This window comes from Xiphias gladius, chromosome 18 (assembly GCF_016859285.1).
Source record: "Xiphias gladius isolate SHS-SW01 ecotype Sanya breed wild chromosome 18, ASM1685928v1, whole genome shotgun sequence".
NCBI classification, from domain to species: Eukaryota; Metazoa; Chordata; class Actinopteri; order Istiophoriformes; family Xiphiidae; genus Xiphias; species Xiphias gladius.
Genome location: NC_053417.1, coordinates 152643 through 169249, shown reverse-complemented (window position 1 = coordinate 169249; position 16607 = coordinate 152643). Strand labels below are relative to the sequence as shown.

Sequence of the window (16607 nt, the reverse complement as noted above, 5' to 3'; positions counted from 1 at the left end):
TTCACACCGGTTAAATAAGCTCTTGTCAGAGACAGAGCAGTTCTATACTGTGAACATATTAACAGTGTAAGGACTCACCCGCCGCTCCACACACAGCGCTGCACTTTGCCTTTGAATTTCCTCTCAGCCTGCTCCCTGTTAGCCTGACTGCTTCGGGGGCTTTCATATTGATATTAAATCTCCCTTTTCTCCTCCGCCACACACTGGATCTGTCAGATATTTTCTACCTCCAAAACACTTGTGACCAACAAGGCTACACTTGAACTGGACAAATAGAAACTTGTCCTTGTTTTTTGTTTCTGTTTTCTTTTTTGTATCCTTTCTTTTTTTTTAATGGTACAATGTCGTCTTTACCAGGAACGGTACCGCGGATGATGCGCCCGGCTGCCGGACAGAACTATCCCCGCACTGGATTCCCCCTGGAAGGTAGGCTTCAGTCGAACAGCAAGTGAGGGGTGCGGCTTCACAGCAGCCTGGAGCAGCCTGCTAGGCCTTTTACACTGACAGAGAGGAGGTTTGTGAGGAGACTGAAAACTTGAGTGCTCAATTTGAAAATAAAAATCTGCCGAGTAAAACATGAAAGACTTCTCCTTGGAGGAGGTTTAACGTGACAAATAGCCAAGACCTTGTTTTTACAGTAGACTACTTTAACCCCCCCCCTTTTATTTATTATTTTTTAGTTTTTACCATGATGGACTTACATCAACAACAACTTTTTTTCACATGTTAAAAATGCTTTTGTAAGCTAACTAAAATTGTAATAAGACGTAATATTAGCTGACAAAGCTAAATCTAAAAGGTCTTAAGCTTAGGTGCACTTCATTTATTAATCATCCAGTGACTATTTTGCCATATAATTCAAAATTAGTCTAAATCCCGAACGGAAACATAGACAGTCTATAACCAAAAATATAGAATTTCTTCAAGTGCCATGCGCCTGGAAATTCAAATCAAATACAAAACAAGAAGGAGAAGCCGAGGATTACATCAATATTTGGACAGCGTGAGATGAATAATGAAGACGGACAGAAGGGGCTCTTCACCTCCTCTTCGGGGTCAATGGCACTTTGTTAACAAAAAAATGTCATTTGTTGCCACAATTTATATGTATTCAGTTTTTTGAGTGAATAGCTAATAGAATAATAGTAGTTCTACATTAATATGTTGGGGCCTACGTTTCAGTTGAATTATATCCTGAGAAAACGCAACACTTATCTTAAGTAAAAATGTTTTCCTCTAAGTGTTTCTAATGTTATCCCATTAATGTCTGTAATAAAATGGTTGAGGATGACAGTTCCATGCTGAGTGTGATTTTGTGTCCCCCACAGTGTCCACTCCTCTGGGCCAGGGACGGGTCAACCAGCTTGGAGGGGTCTTCATTAACGGCCGGCCGCTGCCCAACCACATCCGACACAAGATAGTGGAGATGGCTCACCACGGGATCCGGCCCTGCGTCATCTCCCGGCAGCTGCGGGTCTCCCACGGCTGCGTCTCCAAGATCCTCTGTCGCTACCAGGAGACCGGGTCCATCCGGCCCGGAGCGATTGGAGGCAGCAAGCCCAGGGTGAGAAGAACCGGCAACAATAATAATAATAATAATAATAATAATAATAATAATAATAATAGTAAAATAATAATAATGAATCAAGTAAATGTGAATTTATTGTGGGCCTATTTATTTACAGCTTATGAACCGTTCATTTTAAATGCAGTTTGATTATTCTTTATTTCTTTCTTTCTGTTACACGTTTACGGCCCACCTGCAGCAGGTAGCCACGCCGGACGTGGAGAAGCGGATAGAGGAGTACAAGCGGGACAACCCAGGCATGTTCAGCTGGGAGATCCGGGATAAGCTTCTGAAGGACGGTGTGTGTGACAGAAGCACAGTCCCTTCAGGTGAGGCCTCCCCTGGTAAGCCGAATTTAATTATATTTTTTTCATTTTCTGCCATTTTCCTATTCGAATGAATAGAAAAACAGTGTTGATAATTAAGCCCAAGGTTGTAACTTTTAGGGAAACGAAGGTCATAGATATTATTGTTATTGTTATTATTATATATTATTATTATTACTGAAGCTGCTTTTGTATTCGCAGTGAGTTCGATCAGCCGTGTACTTCGAGCTCGATTTGGAAAAAAAGACGATGAGGACGAGTGTGATAAAAAGGAAGAAGACGGAGAAAAGAAAACCAAACACAGCATCGACGGCATTCTCGGCGACAAAGGTAGGCCAGTGGAGATCGCACAGCCAAGACCGTGTGGACAGCTGTTGGTTTGACTACTGTCTCCGCGATGAATTGCGTACAAATTGGTCTTAAATGGGCGTTTTGTCGTTTCGGTTTTTCCTCCTTTAAGCTGTTCTCCCAGCAGACACAGCAGCCGTTTAATTATTTATGATGGGGAGCAGTGGAGTGGATCGGGCTCCTGTGGCGCTGCTTAAACGCTCCCTTGAAAACGATGCTGACAGATGACCGATGTGTCAGTCAGTATCAATTACAGGCGGCCTGACAGGGACACTACTCACACTGAGGAGCCAAGGGCCGGCGACCTTACAGAGGCCTGTATAGGAGCTATGTGTGGACAATTTGATATGAGAAAAAGAGAGGAATGAGCTAACCTGATAGGATAAAAAAATTTTGCATTCATAAAATTGAATGCTGCGACGAGTAAAAAAGATCCACAAATGGAGTGGCCTATATGTTAATCCAAAAATGTTTTTACCTTAAGACGCACCACCCTCTTTAAAGTGTTAAAGTAAGATTTTAATCAAATGTGCATTGATTGAATCCTTTTCAAACGAAATCAAATTTGATCCGTAGGCTAATAGGCCGAAGGAATTCTAGAAATAGTTATTAAGCATTAATGGTTAAGAGAGAATTTAAGCTACATTTAATGGACATTTCTCTTACACTGCAATTATAAAACTGACACATATTTAGCCTTTAGCAGCCTCCGTATACTATGAGATAGTTACGACAATTTTAAGTTTTTTAAAGTATGTTTCTCAGTGAATTCATGTTTCTACTTTTTGTTTTTGTTTTGTCAAAGATTGCTGGGTACAAACTGTACGTGTGAGCGGGGCTTCTGTCCTCACTCAAAGGACAGAAGCTGTGGTTTGTCTTGTAGGCCTGTTTGATTGGAGCGTCTTGGCATTTTGCAGGATGAGCTGTCCGACTTAAGGCCTGTAGTGTTTCCTGACCACTGGTGACATTTTTTTTTCCAATCAAAATTAAAAAAAAAAAAAAGTCCTCCTTTTCACGTTCTTCAAACGAGCCAAGCTAGTGTCTTTCTGTCACCCGGGCCTAGCATTTAATAATTTGAAGACTTAGCCTATTACAGATGGTAATGAAACCGGTGTCTGTTGAATAGGCATCTGTGTTGGAGAGGGGTGTAATAGCTTGAAGGCATGGTAAGAAATATATTTATCCCCTATCAGCCCTCACTCTCACAGTTCCAGGCACATGCGTTCTGTTGAAGGGCTTTAAAGCAGATTAAATTGAGCCTTTTATTTCTTTTCACTTTCATCTTTCAGCGGCTGACTTCGTGGTGTAAAGCCTGCGGCGCAAATTCATGAGATTTTAAGGTTTCCTCTCGTCTTGTTTAGATTGTATTTTTAAATATTCATTTCATTTGTTTTTATGGCATTGCTTTTGGTGGCATGTTGGCAGAATCTAAGGGAGAGCCAGAGTGTATTTTAGCACCAGAATTAGGATGAATGAAAGATGTGTCACTGTGTACTACTGTGACTGAAACAAACACATGGATGAGTACTATTTACTCTAATTTGTCATCAGTTGAGGTACTTTTTCACATTATACGCTAGCATTAATATGCAGCAAGGGGTAGACTACATACTACATACAAAATTAGTCAACTTAATTTCTGTACAACCCCTGAAACCAGTCACAAAATACTTATACACATAAAATCAATACAAGAAAATACATTATGAGACATTTATAATTAAATCTTTACAATTAGCCAATTTACAGGCTAATTACTCTAATAGTGCTTTCATACATTTGCATATTAGAAATTACTCCACACGTATGTATTATATGTATTATATGTTTTAAATCACAGGCCTACACTGTATATAATCATATCTCTCATCTCTTCATTCTTTTTTATATTCAGTTTTGATAGATGTTAAGGATGGCTGTCTGCTTTTGCTGAAACCATATACGGTATCTGTCATGAGGTTTCCAATGAAAATGACTGATGCATAATCTTTTCACCTGCACTTTAACGCACCATTCAGGCAATATGCTGTTTCCTAAAGATATGCGTAACCTACTGTAGGTAAAAAAACAGCGTCAATTTTGGAGTCCAGAGTAAGCCTGGTTGAAAGAAAAGAAGGTTGACAGTGGAGATGGAGAGAGGACTTCAAACAAATCCAGTGGAAGTGACGAGAAGCAGCTTTACAGAGAGCACAGGCTGTGGGAAGTTCTATTGCAGCTATTAATAACAATTTTCCCCGGGCATCTGCACTTGCTCCACTCCATCTGCACTTTCTCCCAGCTATTTTGCCGGGTTGAAATTGAGGGAGACCCAAATGTTGGCTGTAGATAACACAATCATCACAGCCTTGGTCCTGGGCTGTGAATCTGTGTATTAAACTGGGATTAACCTCCCCTTTCCTCCCCACTGCCTCGCACCAAAAATTCACATTTTTACGGGACATATTAAAAAAAGAGACAAGGGGGCTGTAAGCCAAGGTGCAACACAGAAGAGTGGTATCAGTAGTAATAATGATATCATCATCATTGTCATCATGATAATTGTGTTGACATGCACTTCATCTCCTATGATAATCGAAAATGAACAGTTTTGGGCATTCAGACTGTGGGTCAGAGTAAATTAGCAGTTTGAAGACATCAAACAGACGGATGTTTGTCTAATTTTGCCCTTGCAGTGACTAAACAAAAAATTAGAGTAAACATGATGAAGCTTAATTTAATATAATTTTTAACTTCAGCTGCAATCTTGGTCTCATATGTTTCAAACAGGAAGTCACTTTTGGCACATCTCTAAACAACCATTAAAACAGCCATTAAGCAGTGATTCCAATCTTTGAGAAGAGCTAATATTTAGTGTTTTACAGACTTATTTCAGAGACCAACAGTATGTTATATCATTCATTACAGCATCAACAAATTATTTGGAAACAATATAAAAACACCTGGGGTGGGTGATTTGGACAAAATACTCGTACTTATTATGTGATTATATATTGCAATATCATAATGTATTAGGCTAATGTAAATTTTTAGGAAGAAATGGCCAATCCAGTGAAAAAATACCATCTCACTGAAGCAAAACTCATATAAAAATCCAACATTTACATAAATTAATCCTGATCATTGATTTGCAACATTACTCACAATGGCCAGATGCAGCAAGAAATATTAAAGGGACACCTTGGTGTAAATGCTATAGAAACATCTGTGATGATAGACACAATTTTATCATCTCATAGTATATACTATATATATCATTATATAGCCCTCCCCTAAGTGTTCAAAAGCTGAAAGTCTGGTTGCCTACAATCATTAATAGATCAAGTTATTTAGACATAATTGATCGTGTTCTTACAACTAATAATTCTTCAGGATGACAAAATAACAATGTATTGTCAGTTCTTTCATCAAAAAAATTGTCACATCAGCAAATTAATGCCATCTTAACCCCTAATCATTTACATTGTATCCAAATAATATTTATATTATCCGATTAATTTAAGCATTTATCACAAATATATCATGCACATATCATATATGTGACGGATATTAGCTTGTTTTGGTTGCTCTGGTGGTATATGACTGTAGATTTAGAGGTTTAGGGTTTAGTGAAAGGGATTTTTTCCCTTTTTGGGGCATCAGCCATAAAAATAGCTTCTGTGGAATGAATTTTTTTTTTAAATGTTGTGTAAATACAAAAGCAATTACTTATGGCATGGAAACCCCACATCGAGGTTTATGTATGGAAGTGTGTTTTAATTTGAGTATGGAAGAAGTAAGCACGATGGACACTAAGGCTATTCCTGCTCTAATATTCATGCTGCTGTTAACTGCAGCAGCTGTGGTGACATGCTGACCTGAGGCAGACCTGAGGACAGGATTCATGCACTGTTTTACTGACTTTTAGAACAGAGGAGGAAAAAGTAGGCGAGGAGAGGAGGAAGCTGCTTTTGATCCTCTGCTGCTTTTGCTTATCAGAAACATTTTTGTTCGCACTGCCACAATGAGAGTTGATCATATTAGCGGTTTGCCAGTATATTAATTTAAGGCCATTTGCCACATGAGACAGGACCTGTCTGGTCTCGCGTATTCATATAATAGAATGATATTCTGCTGAAAGCTGGTTAATCGTGATGCTGAATTCATGCTCTACCAGCGAATGTGACTTCCAAAAAATTAATTAATTAATATTAATATTAATAATAATTATATATTAGTCATCATCATCATTATTATTATTATTACTTGTGGACAAACAAAATGTAGAGGAAAGTGGTTTTAACCCAACTACCATAGTGCTTTCCTCAATTTCCTCTAACTAACTAACTCCTTTGACAACATCACATTAATGGGCATTTGTTATTATTTTTTTGACTTTTAAAGATCAATCGGTTAAGTAATTGATAAATTAATCGAATATAAAAAACATTAATTGCAGCACCATGTGAAGCATTATTTTAAAGCTTATGTCATGAAAACTTTACAGCTGTAATTGTTGTAATTACAACTTAGAATTCAAATAATTGCATGGTGTCTTCTCTTTTTCAACACCCATTAACATTTTTTTCAGGCCTGACCTACTTGTTGATTTTCCTTTATTTCGTGTAGCACTTTGGACTTCCCAATAATGTCTTTGAGAAAACAAATATATATAAAGGCTAGCTGCTGAACTGGGAGGGGGCTTTGAATAGGAGAGTAGGAGCCCTCTTCTTTGCCATGGAGTGTTCAGTAGCCATCCCTTAATCCTCCTTTCATTTCGCCGACAAATGCCAAGAATCTTGTCTGGCGACCCATTGGGAAGCTGATCAGCCAACAAAAGAGGAGCAGTGCTCAAAGAGCAAACAGGCAAAGTGGGGTTGAGGGCAGTCAGAAGCCTTGGCATCCCATTAACAGCCCATTTGCAAAGGATACACACAGGACAATGGCAAACACAACACATAGCACAAACAATATGGCAACAGCAAATTAATAAAATGTCAGCACTTTGGTTGGTCTTTAATTAAGCTGAGCCCTCACTGCATCTTGTGGTGAATCCCAGAATTGGAGAGCTCATGTACTGCATCTGTGCTGCTCCAGTTAGATGTTAAATGTGTATAAAACATGCTGTTATTCTATAGGAAAATGATATAGATATTATATATGGACAAGTTTTTAATGAACCCATTTAGGAGTCAAGCTTTCTTCAAACACATAGAACTTTATTTTAAAGTTTACAGACATACCAAATATGTCAGGCTGATTTTGAGGAAATGTTCATGTAATTATGTATATTTCCATTTGACAGAATGGTGCACTCATAAAAAGATTCTGGAGTTTGAAGATTTTTCATTTTAAAAAAGGGAAAATATTAAGGAAAAAATACAGGGATTAAGAGGTTATCTTGATATCTTGTGCTTGATTGGTTTGTTAGCTGCCACTGTGTCAGGATTTGGCATTGAGATATCTGCTTTAATCCAACTCATTTGGCCCAAGAGCCTGTTATAGACAAACCATTCAGAGAGTTTTCTCCCACCACCTCGGCTCCCTCAGGGCTAGCTGCAGGATCAAACACTGCTGGCTTTAAAGACAGCTCCTTGATAAAATGATTCTGTCCAAAAATGGTGCACTGCTTTGTGAGACAATGTCTTTTAGGTTTATTCTTTCATCTACAAATGAATATATTTTTACACGAGAGACAAAAGTATTTGTCTCTTAAATTAAATATTGGACAGGATCATTGCATATTGTTTTCATCTACAGTAGATTACATGTTGATTTGCATTATCTTGTCACTTGCTATTCAATGGGACAACATAATATAGCCTTTGATCCTTGAACAATGGAGAAGATGACATTCAGAATAAAAAAGCAAACTGTTCATGATATGAACAAAAATTGAAATAAATATCAGGGCCGTACGCTGGATTATAGAAATACTGAGGTCATGAATCCAAGTCCTTTGTTTTATTTTAAGGCAATATTAAGTCTAAAAATTGTGGAATCTGCCAGTAAACCCCCAATCCCCCCCAATGTGACTGAGTGCATCCCTAAAATAGTGATTAAAATTTCCATACGGAAGTCTGTGTGCTCGGATCTATTAGATGACTTATTCATGGTTTTCTCCATCCGTCTGTGGAGGAAATCACATTCACCAAATGCAACCATCCAGTGTAATTGGCTAGAAAATGACCTTAAATATACAGAGATTACTGGGGCATAAAGGCCCCGTAATTTTGGGGGGGTTAAGAAAATGTTCACGCTACTGAAAGGTATGAAAGTGGATTAATGGCCATTTCTCCATCACTGCATTAAAATAATTTGAGCCATATATTTAATACACTCTCAGGCCAGAAACTGAGCTTTGTTCACAAGGCATCCTCATGGAAATATATCAGGGACCACAGTCTAAACAGGAGCAATGCTGGATTAGTTGGTTTTACAGAATGTTCGGTAACACTTTATACTGCATTAATGATTGTAGGCAACCAAACTTACACGGTAATTATGTTGTATGAACAAAGTACCAATAAAATGATCAGTTCCTGCTGATATGTAAATGTAGGTAAGTAAAAGAAAACAAGACTATGGGGATATAGGCACTAATGATTGTGCATTTTAGATGAGATAAATTGAATTACTTTTGTATGTTACGGCCCCCTAATCATTAAATTACATAATGATAAATTAAATTAACATTATATAAAATACACACTGTAGTTTCAACCATTGACAAACGTTATTGCAATGTGTAGGAGAAAATACAATGTAAAAGGGGACCTCAGTTGCAGCCACTACATAGGGATTTATTATCTTATTTGTCTTCCACTTCATTTGGAAAAAGGACAAGTTGACAAATGGGACTATATTTTTGAAAATTTGCTTCTGGCAGGCATGTTGGTCCAACACTGCAGCAGCTCATAACAGGTATGCTGGATTAGAAAACAGACGTAACTTTGTCAAGTGCACAGCTATGGAAGGTTTCGTTGGTCATCAGAGGAGGAAAAATGACAACTTAATAAAGTCATGTGATAATATAACATATAGATGCAGGTAGAGTAAAGAGCTCTAATGTTTAATAAGGAACCTAGTAATTATTATATTATTTTAATTATTTTGACTGGCTTTTCTCTGTACTTACACAATAAGAAAAAGGTTGTTCACACAATTTTTCCCAAACTTCAGTTCTGTTTCTCAGTACTGTACCCTGTAGTTACCGAGAATAATTCTTTTCTCCTTTCCTCTAAATTGCCCAATTGATAATTCCTTCTTTCCCATAGTCATTTAAATTTAAGCATCAATAGGAACCAGTAAGTATTTTATCAGTACCTGTTTCATACAATGAAATTACAATGAAAATATATATCATGGGATATATTTATAAAATTTTAACAAATGTTCTGGCTTTTTTCTCTCATCACATCGGATGATAAAATAAGTTGTTATTTTGGAATTATGAGGTTCTTTCAGAGAGAAATGTATGCTTAATTAGACCTTGGCAGTAATGAGTTGAATATGAATGTATATTTAGAAAAAAAACCTTGATCTACAGGTTGGCGACAAAAGAATTAAGGTCTAAGATGCAGTGTATCAGAAAGATGTCATTCAATCACAAGCCTCCAGAACAGTTTTAAGGATGATGGTGGTGGAGAGCAATGTCTTACATGTTTCTCCAAAGTATTATAGTATTTTTATCTTAAGTCTATTTTACAACCTTAATCAATTTGGGTAAATTTGTCTGCTTGTGTGTATTTATGTTTGTATGCAGGTTGGTTTCTGTTTTTTTTTTCATTTTGTCTAAACTAAATCTCTGTTTTTGATAAGTGCTATACAATTATTATTATTATTATTATTATTATTATTATTATTATTATTATTATTATTATTATTATTATTATATCATACTGCAGCTTTGCAATGATACTGCCAATTTCTAATTTGGAAATATTGACCCCCCCCCCAAAAAAAAGAACAAAACAAAACAAAACAAAAAACCAATACAAAACAAAAAAAACCCCCAACAAATCTGTTTTAAAACAATTAATTACTTTATTTCTTTCAGGGCTGAGTGAACTGACAATTATGTACTCTTAAGACAATAGATTTGCCAGCTACCTGAGGTTTTACCCATTACTATTTATACTGACATATCTAGCAGTATTTTATTTCTAGTTGTATCAGGCCATTATGAGCAATACTAGGACGGTTTCAGGGAACTATTGGATTTACAGATTTACAGTTGGTTTTTTGTCATGTTTTTTGTTTTTTTGCATCAATGTATTAAAGTACCGTTATTTTCCAGATTTTAATTCATTGGATAAGGCCACAACAGGCAGACCTGTCTTGTCATGTATCCTTAAACAGTTTCTTACATGATTTTCCAGAAAACAATATCACAACACTGCAAAATGAAATTACATACACTGGAAATAGGATTTTATCCACACAATTCACACTCCTGATTTATTCTGAGATGTAATTGGAGCCTTCACATCACAGTCCACAATATTTCCAGCTGGGAGCAGCTCCTCCATTTTTGTTGTGCATTGCATTGTGGGACAGCAGTGTTCATCGGCACCACACTCAACTATTAGTTCAGAGTATACCAGTCAGGCATAGGCTTTACAGTGAAACCTATTTGAGTGATCATTGTTACAGACTGCATGTTTTTCTTAGTATCTTTGCAGTTTAATATAGTAAGAATAGTAATTATATTAAAAAACAACAGCCAATCAGAATTATGTGTGCTTTGTATCTAACAAACGAGAATCCAAATTGCACTTGTGTCTCTCTGATATAAATCTAGTGACACAGATTAATGCAAAACAGACTGCAGGATTTCCTCAGTAAAATAAACCTGAGTGTGTGAGCATCATGTATAAAACTGTATGTTTGAAATATTATAACACATTTCCAAATAGAATTATCTTTTTCTAAAGTACCGCTTTGAAACTAGATGATCTGTGTTGATTTTCAGTGAATTCATAATTATCAATTCACCTTAAATTCATTTAATTTGCCGAAACCGATTAATGTGATTAGCTCCAAAATGTAAAGGTGAGTACATTTTGGGCCATATTGTCATATTTTCTGGAATAGAGGCATTATTTTCCACAGGGATGATGATGTGATCACAGTCTTTTTTTTTTTTTTTTTTTTAGCGGGAATCAATGAGAGAGGTTCATGTTTGAAAATTGAAAGTAAGATTTGGTTTGAAGAATCTACCCTTTTAACAAATGCTGGCCTTAAAATCAGTTTTGTTTAACATTTTAGCCCTGATCAGGCAGCTATATGACTGCTTTTAGATGTGGTCCTCTGATGAACAAAGAGTTACCAACAAGAAAAAAAAGGGGGAAAAAAAGTCTAGAATGGACTAGGAGGCCTGTCTGTTGTTTTGTGCCTGGATTTGCTGTTGAAGGAGTTGATGAACTCCTCCAAGTTTATTAAAGAAAAGGAAATATATAAACCAAAGGCTTGAGGCAAGCAGGCTGACAGTTTAAAAAGTGGCGGCCATTGTAGCCTGAAGGCAGATGCATGAATACCTCTGAATAGACTCCCTCAAAGTGACACGATTGAGCTAGACAACAGCAAAACGCTGAAAGGAAAGCTTCTCCTCTGTGCTGCTGAGCTGATCGGCATTTCTAATGCTCCTGCTTTGAATGAATGTACATCTGCAGGGGGAGGGTTTGCTTCGGTCCACTCACTACACTTTTGACTGCTGTTGATGTTGATGGAATTAAAAACCTTGTGCTTCCTATAGCCAGCCAACGTCCTTTAGCCAGCCAACTTCGGTAGTTGTTGCTCTTTTCCAAACTGAATGTTATGTAATGTTGAAATGATTTCAATTCATTTGATGAAAAAAGAATGTTAAGGTGGGATACAAACTGCCAATGAGAGAACAAATGAACACTTGAAAAAGCCGCATTTTAAAGTTCTTTCAGCTTAAAATTTGCAGTGTAAAGATATGAAAGTACTTCAATGTCCTAACATTTGAGTCTTTGGAGCTTTGTTTGTATAGAAAGATACTAAAGAAAATTAAGTTTTGCCTGAAGATGAAGCACTGAAATGAGCTGAAGTGGCAATTATTACAAAAATTACAGAAAAAATTTGAAGCAGCAGTTAAAAAAGTGCTGAGAAAAGTTAGTTTCAGTTTAAAATAACATTTATGTCAATAGTTGTTGCAATTCATAAAACAGTGTGAACTCAAATCAGTATTAGCATGGACTGTTCACTCATTTGGTTGAGTCATGTGTAATCTCAGACCTGTGTGTATTTAATGCTGTGACAAAAACAGTGATTCTGCATTAATGCTGGAAATGATCAAAACCTATTCAAACAATAAAAATGTTAAGCAATTCAAACCACATACAACGCATGAGTGTAGAATAATGCTTTCCAGTGTTGAAATGGTTGCAATTATTTTGATAAACAAATAAGAATGCTTTAATATTATGGGAAATACGATTATTCACTTTTTTGATAAGAGTTAGCTGTTCTCATCAATACCACTCCCATGTATGAACTGTAAATATGGAGGTACTGCCAGAAACCAGATAGCTTAGCTTAGCGTAAAGCCTGTAAGCAGTGGGAAACAGCTACCCTTGCTCCGTGAAAAGGTATCAAAATCCACCTTCCAACATCTCTAAAATACACTAATTACCATATTATATCTCATTTGTTTAAACCATACACAAACTGTATGTAAATAACTAAGAGTTGAGAGTTGCCATTTAGATACAGGTGGAGTTACTCAAATTAAATCTGAGACTTGACACTTTACTGTAGTATCCATTATTTTATTTAAAATTGAATGGTCTTATGCTCAGAGCCTGAAGACCAAAAAATTTTAAGCTGTCCAAATACTGTTGGTCTGGACTGTATGTAAAAAATGAACAGCCTTCATTGTGGACAGATTCTATGTCATAATGTGGGGGTGCATTTTAAGTCTAATTAGTATTTACCACTACTGATAAACTTAAAAACCACCATCAGCCCGTGCCTTTTAATGGCAATAAAATCTTCAATTTTATGCTCCTTAGCTGCTTTATCCTGGAATATTTCTCTCGGCCTTATTTGAGTTTCTTTGCTCTCATACACAAAGGAAATCAAAATGTCCTCAGAGTATTGCAAATCAGAAATTTTCTCCCCCCTCCATCAGCTGTGGGAATGATAACCAGCGATGAGTGCAGCAACTTTGGGGCACCCAGGTGCAAGAGGGAGTGCTCAGCTTCAAACAGCAGGGTTTGTCTTAAACTGGAAACTACTGCCTTCATTTAAGCGTTCACTGGCTCTGGGTGACTACACCCACCCCGAACTCCACACTTCAATCAACCATTCAGTCTGACAATTACAAGATTAAATACTAATATACCTCACATGTTGCTAAAAGTCAAATACACTGTAGTTAGAAACACAACATGTATTTGTCCAACAAGGAACACACAGTCAAAGACTAAGCTACACTTAATAGGTTTGAGCAGCCAATAGATCATCTGTGCAGCAGCTTAATACGACCCATAGTTTGTTTTTTTTGTCAGGCAACCTCTAGCAGCCAAAGTAATTATGATGGGAGCAAAGGGGGAAGTCAGGTAACGTAGTATAAAGAGTGACAAAGTCCATGTTAAGAGGATGGATTGGCCAACAAAAAGCAGGACTTTCACACAGGAGACCACTGTTTGGTTTCCTGTGTGAAACTAAATATCAGTGTTATTTCCTTTATCCATGACTGTTCCACGACCTTAACCGTGTTTATTATTGTAACCGTGACGACGAAGGTCCTGCAACCTTAAGGAAATACTTATCTTTCCTCAAACCATAATTTTTTCCTAGACCTAACCAAGTAGTTTTAGTGCCTAAACCTAACCAAACTGTGACCATTCCACAAGCTTAACTGCATTTTTATTATTGTTACCATGATGACAAAGCTCTGCTATACCTGTCACTGGTACACTCCTATAAGTTGTGTTGTTGGGTGTATCAGAGGTTGGAGGACTTGTTGCACAATAACTATGGCTTTTCTTTTGATATGTTTTAATTGTCCATAAAGAATGAAAAACCATGAGGTAAAATCATCAATTTTTTTTCCTGTGCATTTATTTGAGTCAATTTTGTTAACGAAAACTGTGACTAATTATGTTTGTCAACAACTTTTTTTTCCATGACTAAGGCGAGACGATGGCGAGATGGCACAGTTAATTAAACATTAACTGTGACTATATCAACATGTTATATTGTTGACGAAAGAAGACGAGAGTAAAATGTTTTTGAAAAAATAAATACTTTACCAAAATCTCCCTATACTTTCATTGTTGAAAAAAGAGGAGACAAAATACACAGAGCATTTTTTCCAAACAATTATATAATCTAAATGTCCCTCTTTGAATGGCTGCGCTGCACATTTCTCTTCCTGCGCATTCGAATCATCTCTGTGGTGATTCTACACACCAGCACTGCACCAGTGAACCCAGGAACGCACTGACAACAGTGCTATATCGGACTTAACTATGATCAGATATCTTACATTGAAGGGAAACGAACATGATGGCAACAAAACGGGTTGATATTTGGACCCACTTCAAATATAATAAAAAAATAAGTGTGTAGTAACCTGTTGTCAGGAGAGAGGCCTTGTGGCTACAAAATCACTGGGAAAAAAACACAAACCTGAAGAGACACATTAAGGCTCACGACACAGACACTGAGGTAAACTAACATTAAGATGTTAAATAATGTTACTTTACTTATAAAGCCATATTAAGCCAACTAATAAAGGTAAGTGGTGGAACATTATCTATTAGCATCTAACAACAACAGTAAATTGCTATACTGCTTGCAGAAGGGCATTTAGTCTTACTGAAAGTCAGTAGCCCAGTCAACTACGTTGGCCAACCTTTTGCTTGAGACAAGTTTGTTTTTGTGTAGTATCAAACATGTTATCTATGTTAAAGCACACACAACTTAATTGCCATACCCGTTTCAGGTCTTGTCGATTTTGAATGGGTCCGTGATAGCTAGATGTGGTCTATGTGACCTTTGCTGGTTATTAAAATGCAGAGCATATAATGTAGAAGATTGATTTGGGCTGAATAAAGTCTGTTGGGCAGTATTTAGCTGTATAGTACTTAGCTTGCTTTGTGTGCAAAGAGGTTCCAAATATTTTCTTCGCAAATTTATTTAAATGATACTGTACAACCTATTATAAACACTGACTGTATAACACGATCTAGTACAACAATACCACTAAGGCCCACAAAATTACAGAATAAAATCAACACCTTTCTGGCACAGTCCTGACAAAACTGAACATTATAAAGGTAAAATTTCGCAGGGCTGTTGTACAAGGTTCTTTTTGATTATGATTTTGACTATGATTTCTTTTTTCTTGTTACTTTCTGATTGACTCATATTGCAAGGGTTAGATTGCATTACATCTTTACAAACTTAACTGTTAAAATCAGTTGGGTGAAATCTTATTTGAAAACCGTTTGCTGAGGTTTAACTAAAATGCTAATTCTTGGTTGTGACTAAATAGACTAGAATTTTTATGTTTTTCTTTGACTAAGACCAGACTAAAATGTCCAGAGTTTCAGTAGACTAAAAATAGACTAAAAATAAAAATGATGAGGTCAACTAAATATGACTAAAACTAACATGGATTTTTTTTAATCTCAAGACTAAGACTAAATCTAAAAATAGCTGACAAAATTAACACTAGTGTTTAAGTGGAACAAAATCCTATAAACTGTATATTTTCATGTGTTGAATATTTTTATCTAAAACAGATGTTAGAAAAATTTAACCTAGCATTGCTGCTTATTGCTAAAAATTTAGAACTGTGTCCTATATTGTTAAATAACCTAACCTACTAACTAATCACAACCCTATCTGAAACAAAATACTAAAACTTCTAAAAGTCAGTGAGGTGTCCTTCTTTGACTTTGCAGTGTGTTTTAGAGGCTAATTGTCTGAATGTTAGGTGGCTTTCATCGGCAATAAGAGTAATTTGAAATAACACCAGTAATTTACAGTTCCCTCTTATGTTTTTACATAGATGATTTAGACGGGTTTATGACCATATAATGCACAGTGTATGACACATATGTGAAAAAGCTTGTGCCGTCTTAGAGTAGCCTGAAAAGGGACATCAGCAGAAGGATAGTTTTTTTTCCCTTCTGGAGTGTCAAGCAGCAGATGAAAAGCTCACCTATCCCTCCATCTCCTACGAACGTATCAGGGCATTTCAAAGCTTTTTAACAAGAATCTGTATAGAGAATCAACAAGCACAAATCATTTCATTTGCTTTGCGCTGCTCTGATTGGTAATCTACTTTCTCCTAAAATAAGATTATTCTATTGCTCTTTAAAACTTTCTGCAATTGCTTTCTTTAAGCCTGC

The 16607-nt window shown here is 36.5% G+C and overlaps 1 protein-coding gene across 2 annotated transcripts in view; it reads left to right on the top strand.

Annotated features, from left to right (window-relative positions):
* Positions 1 to 341: 341 nt before the first annotated feature.
* LOC120803761 (paired box protein Pax-7-like) overlaps positions 342 to 16607 on the top strand; it is a 65591-nt gene continuing 49325 nt past the window's right edge. The window contains exons 1-4 of one of the 2 annotated variants that reach the window (XM_040152621.1): positions 342 to 426; positions 1329 to 1564; positions 1767 to 1896; positions 2095 to 2223. In XM_040152621.1, coding sequence (XP_040008555.1) covers positions 342 to 426; positions 1329 to 1564; positions 1767 to 1896; positions 2095 to 2223 — 580 coding nt within the window. Of the gene's footprint in view, positions 427 to 1328; positions 1565 to 1766; positions 1912 to 2094; positions 2224 to 16607 lie in introns of both variants that reach the window. The other variant, XM_040152622.1, reaches the window with a different exon arrangement.